The sequence below is a fragment of the Gobius niger genome, assembly GCF_951799975.1.
Source record: "Gobius niger genome assembly, chromosome: 20".
Taxonomy (NCBI): domain Eukaryota; kingdom Metazoa; phylum Chordata; class Actinopteri; order Gobiiformes; family Gobiidae; genus Gobius; species Gobius niger.
Genome location: NC_136871.1, coordinates 3,430,507 through 3,443,737, shown reverse-complemented (window position 1 = coordinate 3,443,737; position 13,231 = coordinate 3,430,507). Strand labels below are relative to the sequence as shown.

At 40.5% G+C, this 13,231-nt stretch overlaps 1 protein-coding gene across 7 annotated transcripts in view; it reads right to left on the bottom strand.

The window, feature by feature from the left end:
- ptprt (protein tyrosine phosphatase receptor type T) overlaps positions 1 to 13,231 on the bottom strand; it is a 339,518-nt gene that overhangs the window by 142,950 nt on the left and 183,337 nt on the right. For 4 of the 7 annotated variants that reach the window (XM_079579208.1, XM_079579213.1, XM_079579209.1 and 1 more), the window contains exon 16: positions 9,901 to 9,957. The exons of 2 other annotated variants lie outside the window; for them this stretch is intronic. In XM_079579208.1, the coding sequence (XP_079435334.1) occupies positions 9,901 to 9,957 (57 nt within the window). The remainder of the gene's footprint in view (positions 1 to 9,900; positions 9,958 to 13,231) is intronic. One more of the 7 variants, XM_079579210.1, reaches the window with a different exon arrangement.

Genomic DNA, 13,231 nt, shown 5'->3' with positions numbered 1-13,231 from the left:
ATAAAAATTTACAATCTCCACTTAATTTAGCATCAGCTTGAAAGCAAAAACACTGATAATAGATTTTTTTATATAATGGGAAATTAGTTCAGGCGTTAAGGGGTTAAACTGAACCCGTGAAGAGGGTGAATTCTCGGTTTTAGAAGCTGTGAAGTTATTAGTCGAACTATTTATTATAGATTTGTACTTTCATTTAAGTAAAAATACACAGAGTAATACACTGATAAATGTAGCTTTTTAATAAAACTCTAGATCGGACATGACGCTCGTTGACGTGGCAAACGTGGCGGCCATCTTGTGACTGGCTTGCGAGACGTAAAAAAAAAACGGCAGTTGTAGCTAGTGCTACATCTTCATCGGGAGATTCGGGAGTTTTCCCGGTGGGCCGACGTACTTTTGGGCCGGATGGGCCAATCACACCGAGATAAGGCCCATAATACCTTACACCGGCCCACAATTAACGGGAAAGACCATCAGAATCTCTATCATTACATTTATGCAATTACACAACTCCTCCACTAGAGGGATGTGACGCCTTTTATACCCCTCTGGTGGCGCTTTCTTGAGTCATGGTTCCCAGATAATCTCGTATAATGAGCGATGGGCTTTTCGGACATAACACTCATGCCCCTCACATTGTGAATATTAGAGGAAATTGTTTATTGTAACTCCCTGCAGAATCTTAGACCTCTATTTTTTATACATTTTAGACAAATGATTGCAAAGAAGTGCATGCTGGGAGCTGTCAGGTGACTCTGTCTTGCCCCTCGTCGTCAGTGCAGTTTGGAAATCTTCCAGTTTCCATTGAAGGGATTTACAATGTTTGGCCTTTTTGGGATTTCTATTTCACTAACACCTCTCTGACTCTGTGGTGAGTTTTACCATTTCATCTTCATCTACAGTGGGATCATTTGGTGGTTTTGAAAAGTTTATTTGTGCTGCAGTCGCGAGTGAAACTTCACTAACGGAACGCACATTTTAAGATTGTTAAGTCATTTTACAAAAGTTCCTTCAAGTTATAAATGACAAGATTAAAGTGTTGAGTGTGTTATTGTTTTGCTCATCACCTCGACTATTGCAATGAATATGACATTTTTTTTTTTTTAGAGGGCCGGTCTTGACCCAAAAGTCCCGGGCCGATTTTTTCTGCCAGTCCAGCCCTGAATGAACGATATTCTAATGTTCCGAGTTGTATTAACATTTTGACATAAGGTCGGTCACAATCACTGAAGTCATGAAAAATAGATCCAAACATTATCAAGGAAGTAAGTGGTGTTTTCCATTACTTTGCACTGGGTTAGAAGGGCCAGTCACAAGATGGCCGCCAGAATTGCCATTCGTTCCAACGCACTCCTAAAGCCATGTCCTAACTGCAGTTTGATTAAAGCTCTTTGGGCAAGAACATAACAAACGTATCTACGAAGCATCATCAGAGGAATCAACACTAAACATTCACAAACACGTTTTCCAAAGGCGCTTTCTTCACCTCGAAAACCTCTTAATACAAACGATTTGCATATCAAAAAAACCAGGGTCCGTATCAGAATTATTTATACATTCTGCCCTGTTTTGAAAAAACGTGCCCCTCTGCAGCGAGCGCGATAACGTTACACACCGAAGGAATTACGGGGCGGGAGAGATATTAAAAACATAATCTCATTTTACACAGCGCAGATTTGATTCTCCGCCGACGCACCGTTCGCAGACTTATTAAATACTGATCCACGACTCGCTGTTTACAAATCGGGGACAAAACCTTCCCAGATCATTCCCCACTTTCTCTTCATATTGTTTTATCGGAATCCAATTGTTTTCTGTGCTTCACTTTACTCAGATGACGCAGAATAATGGACGGTGTTTCTCATTGACGTCAAGCGTTGGTCGACATCTGCGGACGTTTCATCTCCGTGGATTTAGGACGTGATGGTGTGAAACGGGATTACTAATCTCCCCTCTGCTGATCCCTGATTCTTGTACCGCGTGTGTCCGTCCATTCTGTTGTTGGTGGGAGAAACTTGTTTTTATTTGGGGACGCCGCTGATTAGAAAGAGATGTTGTATTGGTAAATGCTATCATGGTGGTAAATATCTGACGGGAAGTGGTTTTGCCAATCACGCTTAGCTTTAAAGCCCAGAAATAACAAGAAAACAGGGTGGAAATAGCAAGAAAACTAAGGAAAACAATGGATTATGTATTTTGTTACCATGTTATTTCCACAGGTTTCTGCTATGACTTTGGTGGCACATTGTCCGCAATTAAAAGGTGCATTATGGACCTTTTTATGAGGAAAAAAACCCCAAAACATTTCACTGGTGCAGCTTTTAGTGACCCACCGGCTGCATGAGTGATTAGCTCAGCATCTTAAAGGGATGTTTCAGGATTTTTGACATAGGGCCTCATTTCCTAGTTTTCCAGAGTGTTGCTGGTACCTAGAGATATTTTTTTTGTAATTCATGCAGTTCTTATGTTTGAAGAGTTTCGTGGCGCTAGGCTAGTGCGAGGCTAGCACATTTCTACGGTATCAGCTAGCCTGCATTAAAAAACAGTGTGACCCGCTCCACAGAGCACCTGAGGCAAATCACTTATAACACCAGACTAACCATAGAAACGTCTGTGTCCATAGAGTAATTTTTGGAATATAACTGACCTCGCATCACATGAATGATCACATTTTGAGGGACTATTTTCTAGCAGATCACTCCGCCGCCGCGTAGCTTATACAACCACGAAGCTGATGCTGCTCTCTATCGACACAGACGGTATGGTTAGTCTGGTGTTATAAGTGATTTGCCTCAGGTGCTCTGTGGAGCGGGTCACACTGTTTTTAATGCAGGCTAGCTGATACCATAGAAATGCACTAGCCTTGCATTAGCCTAGCGCCGCGAAGCTCTTCAAACATAAGAACTGCATGAATTACAAAAAAAATATCTCCAGGTACCAGCAACACTCTGGATAACTAGGAAATGAGGCCCTATGTCAAAAATCCTGAAATATCCCTTTAACTTTCCATGACCTCCGAGCTTTCGTCACCAGCCGAGTAACCAAACACTGCTCCTCAGCAGAACCCCCTCCCCACTGATGCCACAGACAGCGTGTGGAGGGGGCGTGTCGGAAAGGCTCAGAGGTTCTTAAAGAGACAGAGGCCTATTTCAAGACATTCACTACGGCCATTTTGAGAGAGACATTTTATACAAGGCAGTTATTCTAATTTACTGCATTTACAGACCAACAGAAGGTTTGCTCATCATTGTAGTGTGATATAGACTGGTGCTATGGGACTGAAAAAAGCAGAATACCCCCTCTTTAAGAAAATTAGAAACCAGGCTTTAAAGTTGTTTCTACGTGTCTAAAGTGCAATGCTTTTCAATGGGAGACTAGCGGCTAAATGGAGACACTACAGCAATGTGTGTCTGATTGGCTAGTTGTAGAATGACCCTCCTCATGAGCGGGTCCGACAAAAAACAAAATAAACACTGCTAGCATGTGACGCCCGCAAACAAAATGATTTCACCTCTATATAATATTATAGGCCGTTAGAATGTTGTGATGTCATGTGATCGCAACCGATTCCTGTGCTGTAAAATGCTCCCAGATTCTCTCTCTCATCTCCAGATGTTGCTGAACTCTCTCACTCCTCCGCCTCAGATTTTCAACAGAACAAGTGAACAATCTGTCTCTGTGTTCAGGAGCAGATGGAGAGTGCACATCAGGTAAAACAGAGGATCGAGCACAAGAAAACTCTCACCGTGCAATATCAAACGGTCCTCTTAGGGCTGTGCAATTAATCGAAATTCGATTACAACAGTAAACGATTACAAAAGTAGTATAAGTATAAGTAAAATCGATTATAATTGTTTTGTTTTTTTCAATTGTTTTGTTTTTTTTCTTTCAATTTTTTCTTTTTTTTTGCAAAGCAGACTTGCGTTATTTCAGGCCGCTGGGATTGTTTTCCCTTCGCTTTTCACGTGCCACGGCTCATGCTTTTGTCTGACATAAAAACAAACGGCGCTGTGTGATGATGTCATCAGGCCGCACTGCTCAGTTTGCTTGCGCAGGTGTGAGGGCCGGCCAGCAGGGGGCAGGTGTGAAACAGGGACCTCTCTTTAATCGAGGCGTACTTGAAATCATTTGTACTTTTATGACGGTCCAGAAAACATAAAATATCATCATAGTGTTTTGATTAATAAATAAATAAAATAAAGATAGACTTTTTTTTTAAAGCAGTACTAAGTAACTCTTCCCCCTAGAGGCCATAAGCGCAACTGCAGGTGTCGTAGCACGTTACGATGTTTTAACTTATTAATTGTCTTGGAGAGCAAATACTACGCTGACAGGAAAGGCGAAGGCAGAGAGGGATACTGTGCATCCAATTATACAATGGAAATATTTTTTTCACTCAATCTTGGCTGTAAATACTGTTTAAAGTGACGTTAGCCCGCAGTTAGCTTTGCCCGTTAGCCAGTTAGCTTCTTCTTCGTGATTACATTAGTGTGTATTGCTTTCTCCGCACCGGTGGCAGTCAAGTTGCAAACATGGTTTTCTGGCCAGAGACACCAGGGGGCGATGAAAGACCCTCCAATCATCCCATAAACACTTGTATTACCCCCACAGGGACTACGAAACGGATTTATTAAGGTGAACACGTTACTTAGTACTGCTTTAAAGGCAACGGATAATCGTTTGAATAATCGTGATTTCACTTATGACAAAAATAATCGTGATTATTATTTTTTCAATAATCGAGCAGCCCTAAGTCCTCTTTCACATCTTAGAATCTCCATCGGTCACTGTAATGGGGAATTCAATCTCCATCTCTGTTTGGATCATTCTGCAAAGCCTTTTGTGTTAAACGAATTAAATGTCATCAGTAAACAGTCTTGCTTGGCGTATTTGAAGATCTAACAAGTGTCTTTTTTACAACAACAAAGCCCTTGAATTTCTTATAAAGAGCTTTGTTGACACTTTGGTGCAAAACAGCTCAAAGTTGCTTTTGTTGGAGCTCCACTCTCCAGGATTTTGTTTTGTTTTCTGACTGACTTTAAGCAACACTTGTGTATGCCCTCGCAACGGCACTGTGTTAACAGACAGTAACGACTCGCATTTCCCTTTTAAAAGTCTGACTCAATCTCGTGCAAACGCTCCGAGTGAACTAACGTGAAAACGTGGAGGACGTTCCAGAACAATGTCATGTGTTTGTCATTGTAAAAGAGGTGGATTTTCCCATTAGAGCTGTGAATGTGAAGCGGGGTGAGGGCCACGTGTTGCATCACTGTTGCTCCGTGTTCGTTAGAGCGAGACGGAGCTCAGACTTAACGATAACAGAGATGGAGAAAGACATGCCCCGCCTCCATCAGAGACACTGCTGTTATATGTCTCTGCAAAGACTACGGCTCAGATCCCCACACAGGAAACAGGTCTGAGAAATTAGTCACCGAACATGTGATAGATACAGACGGCGTCTCGTCATAGAAGGGGGCGTGACTTTGCCGAGGGGGAAAATAGAGTTCAGGAATGTGACGTCATATCGCTAAGCATTATGGGATTAGCAGCAATTGTAAACTAATGGAGATTTTGAGTTATTGTTCACATTAAAACACTTGGACACCACAGTGAGTTATATATACACTGCTCACAAAAACTTAGGGCACACTCAAAAAACACAATGTAACTCCAAGTCAGTCAAATTTCTGGGATATCAGACTGTCCAGTTAGGAAGCCACGCTTATTGTGAATCAGTTTCACTTGGTGTTGTGGAAATTAAACAGACAACAGGTGGAAATGAGCGGCAATTAGCAAGATCACTCCAAAAGAGGAATGGTTTTGCAGGTGGTGACCACAGACCATTTCCCTGTCTTCATCCTTTGTACCGTATTTTTGGAACACTTTTGCATTTGTCCAGTGTTCTCACCACTAGAGGGATCATGAGGAGCATCTACAACCCACAGAAGCTGCTCAGGGAGTGATGCTCATCCAAAATGGCACGTCCATTCGTGCTGTGGCAAGAAGGTTTGCTGTGTCTCCCAGCGCAGTGTCCAGAGCCTGGAGGAGATACCAGGAGACAGGCCAGTACACCAGGAGACCTGGGGGGGCCGACCGAGGCCAACAACCCAGCAGCAGGACCGCTATCTGCTCATTTGTTGCCAATGTTAGCAAATGTTGGAAAATCTATGCTAACAGCTGCAAAGATGGCGGATCTCCATGGTAACTGTGGAATTTCCTGAACTCTATTTATGGGCTGTTGAACCACTTTGCACCTCTCTAAGCCTCTGTATCTGTATGTAGAACAATATATTCATAATTCAGACTTGTTAAAGTAATGGTGGAGAAACAGGAGACAGTTTTTTCCCCTCTATGTTACGACATGTTGTCCTTATCTCTTAGGTCTGATATATTTGGGGATCCTTTCACAGTTTAGCTGAGCTGGTGCAGCCATGGCCTTCTCCGTATACTCTCCATAGGACCATTAGAAAACACGTGAATCATCATAACTATTATTTACGTCGTCTCTAACAATCCGAACTGTATTTCTTCCACAATAACAATCACGGTGCATGCTCCGGGCGGGCCGTCTCCATTCTCTCCATGTGAATGCTACATATTGATCTCATTTGGATGCGACTGCGGACTCCGAGCCGGGCCGTGGACTCTCATTCCCCACTGGACGATAAACATGACGAGTGTGGCAGCAGTTTACCGCGCGGCCATTCTCTTCCGTCGCCCCATTGTCGGAGTGAAGGCTTCGTCGCTCAATAACATTCATATTGTTCTGTCACGTCTTTGTGCCGCCATAAAGCGCTAAAGGGATTAGCGCGGAGTGAAGCAACGTTCAGCCCTGGCATCATTATTTCAGATTGGATTAAAGGAGACTGCGCGGCTAAAGGGAATGACACTTGTTTGTGCGCAGCGAGCAGTTCCATTCGCGAGGGCCGTAACACAAGCACAATGCATGATAATAAAGGACAATAGTAGCTTTCTAAATGTCAAAGTGCTGAAATTACACGAGAATCTGCTTTTATTCTCTACCTTTCATTCGAAGCCATGCTTTTACAGCTGCACTGTGTGTTGCAAATAGAGTTTGGGATTGCATTGTCAAAACCGCAAAGTATTCTGGATTCATTCATTCCGTAATAAGTGAAATATTGGATTCATTGTTCACGTGAAAGCATTTGGACAGTTGTCATAGTGTTTGCTTATGTATATCTATGGACCAAAAATCGCTGTATGTTGAGCCTTTTCTTTTTTGTTAGATATTCATGCCAGTTTTAGTTTATTGGTTGGAAAAGCTCAGTAACTACAAAGATGAACTAAACCAGGTCTAAACATCTTGTGTTAATTTTGACAACATATTGGAATTTAGTTTTAGTCTTTTGACGAAAATGTAATTCGATTTTAGTCTAGTTTTAGTCGACTAAAATTGCAAGTAAATTTAGTCGATTAAATTTATGACGAATTTAGTCGACTTTGCATTGATAATATTCATTATAATCATATTTAATCTTGTTCCTCTGCTTCATGGAGCTGCTCCACATGAACAAAGCTCAGAGCTGATCCTTTGGCAGAGAATTTACTTGATCTTTTCATTTTTATTTAGTCTCATTTTAGTCGACTAAAATATCTGGACATTTTAGTCATAGTTTTAGTCTCATGAAAAACTTTTAATTTAGTTTTAGTCCAATTTTAGTCGTCAACAATATCACTTTGACTAAAATGAAGACTAAATATTTTAGTCGACGAAATTAACACTGATTTCGATCCATTTCATCATAGTTTTGTCCTGTTATGTAGCTCCTTAAATCAGCACTAAGTAACTCATGCCCCTAGAGGCCATAAGCACCACTGCAGGTGTCGTAGCATGTTGCATTTTTGATTCATTATTTGTCCGTGAGAGTAAATCCTACGCTGACAGAAAAGACAAAGGGAGAGAGGGATGTTGAACATCCAATTACACAATGGACATCATTCTTTTCACTCAAACTTGGCTGTAAATACTGTTTAAGTGGCGCTAGCCTGCAGTTAGCTTTGCCGATAGCCTGCTAGCTTTGACTCCATGAGTGCAGCGATTTTTGGTCCATTCTTTGATTACCCACTGCAGAAATAGCATTTTCTGTGTTAAGCTGCTCATTAATAAAATGGTCTGTACTGATGGCAACAGTATAGTCCACAATGTTACGCAGTGTGCCTTTAACATGTACCTTTATTGACATCAACAACCTTTGCACTAAAAGTTGGAAAACTGGGAAAGTTGATGTACGACAACGCTCTGTGATTGATAAAGGAGTGAAACAGCGCCCCCAATTTGATGCTGGTGGCCAAAAAGTGTACTGCATCAATATTTACCATTGAGAATGAATGGGAAAGAGTTGGTATTAACCACACGCTGCACAAAAGTAGGTCACCCTCTGGCGGGCCAATGACATTGTTCCGACGGGCCATGTTTTGGCCTGCGGGTCCCACTTTGGCCACCCCTGCATTAGTGTGTATTGGTGAAAGACCCATCCCATTAACACTTGTATTTCCCCCCAGTGGGACTACGAAAAGTATTAATTAAAGAAAACAAGTTACTTAGTTCTGCTTTAACGTTCGGTTCTATAGAACGTTCTACAAACTTGAAGGAAAATGCTATTGGAAAACCAGTACAGATGATTGTAAATATGGTCTTTTATTAGATTGTATTGTATCGTTGTGGTTTTAAATGATAGTGTTGAATAACTGTGTACACACATTACTCTTTCTCTTGATTTTTTGGGAAATAAGGATTTGGTAAATATTTCTGAGGAACCACACGGCAAAAAGTACCCTTCTAAAAACAAGGGGAAAAAAATCTTTAAAAAAGACGTTTTGTCTTGTTTAAAGGAAAAAATTCTGCCAATGGGGTCAGCATTTTTTTCTTGCTAAGAATTATTTTTCCTAGAATACTTTTCTCATCATAAAACAAGAAAGAAACACTAAATGTAAGCAAATACATAACTAGAATTAAGCAAAATGTCCTCAGAAAATGGAAATGGAAGGAAAACATTCTTATTTAGTGAAAAATTGAGGGGTATTTTACTTAAATGTTGCTTCTTAATTACTAATTTTTGAGCAAAATATTCCTAATAAATACGTACGCAGACACAGGGAGAACATGCTCCACACAGAAAGGTCCCGTCCTGGTGGGAATCGAACCCAGGACCTTCGGAATGGAATGTATTATCTATCTGTGAGAATCAGTTCTTACATTAAGAGTTGCTGTGATCGTAGTTTTTCTTAAAATAAGAAAAAATATTCTTTGTCTAAAGCTTAGCATGTTTTTTAGCAAATTTATCTGAACAAGAAATGGCTCGATTCTATTTCCTGAAACAAGATTTTTTTTCTCAAGAAAACTTTGCTCGGCAAGACATTATTACTTTTTCTTAAAGTAAGACATTTTTTACTTGCTTAGAATCCACTTTTTGCAGTGCAGCAAAGATATGAGAGGATATAATTGAAGGGATTGTGTTTTTGGCCTCCTCGCACAAACCCAAAAGTGTTCCTCTACCTATGAATGTGCAAATCAAGTACTCGTGCTGCAATGAAGATGCTACAAGACCTCCATGTGGAAGATCGAGAAAGCATCTCCAGGCCCAAGATGCACTGCAGTCACTGACAAATCATCATTGTTTTTGTCGTTCATGTGGACACAAGACGGAAAGTTCAAACAGCCAGCGACAGCCAAGCAGGAGCAAACATGCAAAACCAAATGCAGATGGAGATGAAGATGGAAGGAAATCATACATAAAAAAAAAGCATTAGCAGCAAAGAGAGAGTGAGTCAAACCAAAACGGGGGGGGGGTATAGTGTCATATGGGGAGGGGGGGGGGTTAGTTCAATGATGGAAAATTGAAACATAAGAAAAGATTGTGCGTGGGAAGCAATAATCACCTTCGCTTGGGATGACTAGAATGTACGGCGTTGTTATTTGTCCCCTACCTATTACCACTAAGACCAAGGGCCGCCAGTCGCCGCCGGAGAGCAAGACAGAGAGAGAAAGAAAGAAAAACAAACAAACAAACAACAAAAAAGAAAAAAGGAAAAAGAAAGAAGAAGAAAATAGTCTAAGAAAAAAGAACTGTTTCCACCGGACCCCCTGGAGAGAGATTACACGGGTGAGACACAGCACTGAACAGTCAAGAGCGGAGGGGGGGGAAAAAAACTCAAGATGGAAGAGGAGCTGTGATGGGATTGGTTAAAAAGGAACCAGAAATGTACTCTCCGACTTTTACAGAACAAAGATATGATGGAGACTCTTCGGCTTTTGTTGAATGACTTTGATGCTGTGATGCTGCAGGTGTGGGGAAGTTTGCTTTGTGGCGGGAAATGTATCTACGTAACCTCCCAAACGTGGCCCAAAGCAAAATATGAACCTAGTTTGTCATATATGACCCACTAGGGGGTTTTGGGAGCGTCCGATGTTGGGAATTTTAAAGGAATGGACTGTATTCTCAGGATTTAGCACTTCAGGTCAGTGGTTCTCAACTGGTTCTCAACTAATTTATGTACAGAAAAAAGTATAGATTTTTTTGGCTTCTTTAAAGGGACTATACAGAGTTAAAAAAAAAATGTATTGTGTTTATTCCTCCACATACATGTTCCAGCCATGTCCTACACTACAAAAAGTAAATATCAAGCATTGGCTTAAAGGACTTGAACTGAGAAAATGTACCTTGTTTTGAGCGGTTTTCACTCATTTAGACACTTTTTCCTAATCTGACCAAGATTATTTTGCTAGTTTGATGACAGCTCAGACTGGTTCTATGGTAAAACTCGCTTGAAATAAGAAAGTGAAACTGCCAATGGGACAAGACCATTTTTCTTACCCCATTGACAGAGAAACCTACTTGAAATAACGGGGAAATGTATGGAAACGAGTCAGAAACATCTCAGAACAAGTGAAATAATCTAGGTCAAATGCCCAACTAAATTTTAACTAGTCAAAACAACTACAATTTGGATTATTATGCTCAAACTGAGATGTTTAAACTAATCCAGTAAATTACTTTTTGCAGTGTAAGGAGTAGAATGAGCCCGACCTGCCTCTAAAATCCTGTTAATTTGGGTCTGAAGTGCCGTCATGCATGAGCTTAATATAGAGACTGCAGTTGCGCGTAAGACCTGAGGTGGCAGTAGTGAGTATAAAATTACCAATTTGCATTGAGTCCCTTAAAGGCGAGACACCACAAGTAAACAGGGGATTTTTTTTTTTAGTGATATCAATAAAAAAAAAAACGTCTGCTGTATATCACTGACATAAATATGAGGACAAATTTATTGGAAGTTTTCGGTAATTTTATGTTTTTATAAATAAATAAAATGTTTCATGCATAAAAATTCAGCGAAATCTAAATAATGGACAGACCCAGGTTTGAATGTATGTTTTTATTTTGTTGATATATCAGTAACAAAGATTTTTTTCATGAAGGATTTTGGATATCTTGTTCATAGGTGAAAAATGTAGTAACATTTTTGCCTTGTTTTTTTGTGCTCAAAGCTGAATAAATCAGGCTGGGAATTAGTTAAAAAATCCCGCTGAAAAACCTTTAAAATATTGTTGAGTCCTCGTTAAGACTCGAATGTTTGGAGTGGAACAAAAACCTAATTTTGAGAAATCCGGCCTTCAAGAGACTAGATGCAAGTTGGTCATTTTATGCTCACTACTGCCACCTCAGGCCATACGTGTAACTGCACCTTCTATATTAAGCTCGTAACACCTTTTTGAGTGACAGTGCAGGATTTTAGAGGCAGTTGTGGTGAACAGGCCTGAGCTCATTCTACAAATTAGGACATTGTTCGAACATGTAGGGGGAGGAAAATACTTCATTTTAACATTTTTAAACTCTGTATAGTCCCTTTAAAGTCTTGTAAGCTGTGGGCATGCGTGAGTGCATTTCTTCCGTATTTTCCCCGCGGGATTCTCCCAGAAAGGAAATGACCATATTTGAATTGTAGAGTCATCTCGGGAACCCTTCGCAGGACACGTGGATCTAAATCATATCAATATTTGTGAATAAATGCGTAACAAAACGTCATAAAATAAGCATCGTTCGGGGGAAAGTTTGGTCTTTTTTTAAACTCAACATTGACAACTGCGTGAAAAATCAATGTTTTCACCTGCCGTGTCTCGCCTTAATACTAATTCTGCAATAATGTTTGAGGGAAAGACAATATTTTGAACTATATTTTATAAGTCTAAGTAGTCTTTGGGTCGCGGCTCGTCATCCCAGGGTGATCATGGGTCAGGACGCTAAAACCAGTTGAGAACCACTGCTTTATGCATTGATCTCTGATGTGTTTAGTAACATTTCTCAGATCTTCCTAGGGGCCTGATTTTGCCCCCGGGCCGGATGTTGCCCCTGATATCCAGCATGCAATTAAACCTGAAAAAAGAGGAATGTGGCTTTGTTCACTCATCCGTGTCCACAGTTTTAGTACGGCAAGCTGAGCCGATACGAAAACAGACTGCAGGTGACACTTTGACGAAACAGCAGCATGTACAGCATCTGCTTTTTTAATATTTAACCGCAACAACTACTTCAAATGTTGAACGTGCCGTTGTAAGCGGTAATGGCCCTCCAACCTCTAAAGCAATCAGCAGCTTTTTGTCATCTCTGACTCCGCATACATGAATATCTACAGCAGTGTAGTTGTTGTAGCTCATTGGCTGTGACTTTATGGTTATGACCAGAGGCGGGTAGAGAAGCCAAGTAGTTACTTTAGAATATTTTGACTTAAAGGATTTTTGACTGAGGGCCTCATTTCCTACTTATCCCGAGTGTTGCTGATTCTGGAGATTTTTGTTTTTAAATTCTTGCAGTCCTTGGCCTCGCCAAGGGGGAAAATAGAATCTTTTAGGAAACACAATTTTCCACTCTTTTTAGACATTTTCTGGTGGAATATCAACTTATTTATCACATAAGTAAAGTCAAGTGTAAATCAGGTCCATATGGATATTTTCTCACAGCAGATTGCTCAGTAGAAGTGAAAAAACGGCAGTTGTAGCTATCGCTAGCTAGCCGTTAGCATTAGCCCGATGCTAATATGTAGCATCAGGTTAGCATTCTACATTTTTTATGTATTTATGGGCTGTTGAACCACTTTGCTCCTCCCCATGTCTTTGTATCTTTATTTAGTAGAACACTTGATTCATAATTCAGCGTTTGTTAAAGTAGTTTTTGAATAATTAGAGAAAATTTACATTTTTTCAAAATTGTTTTCC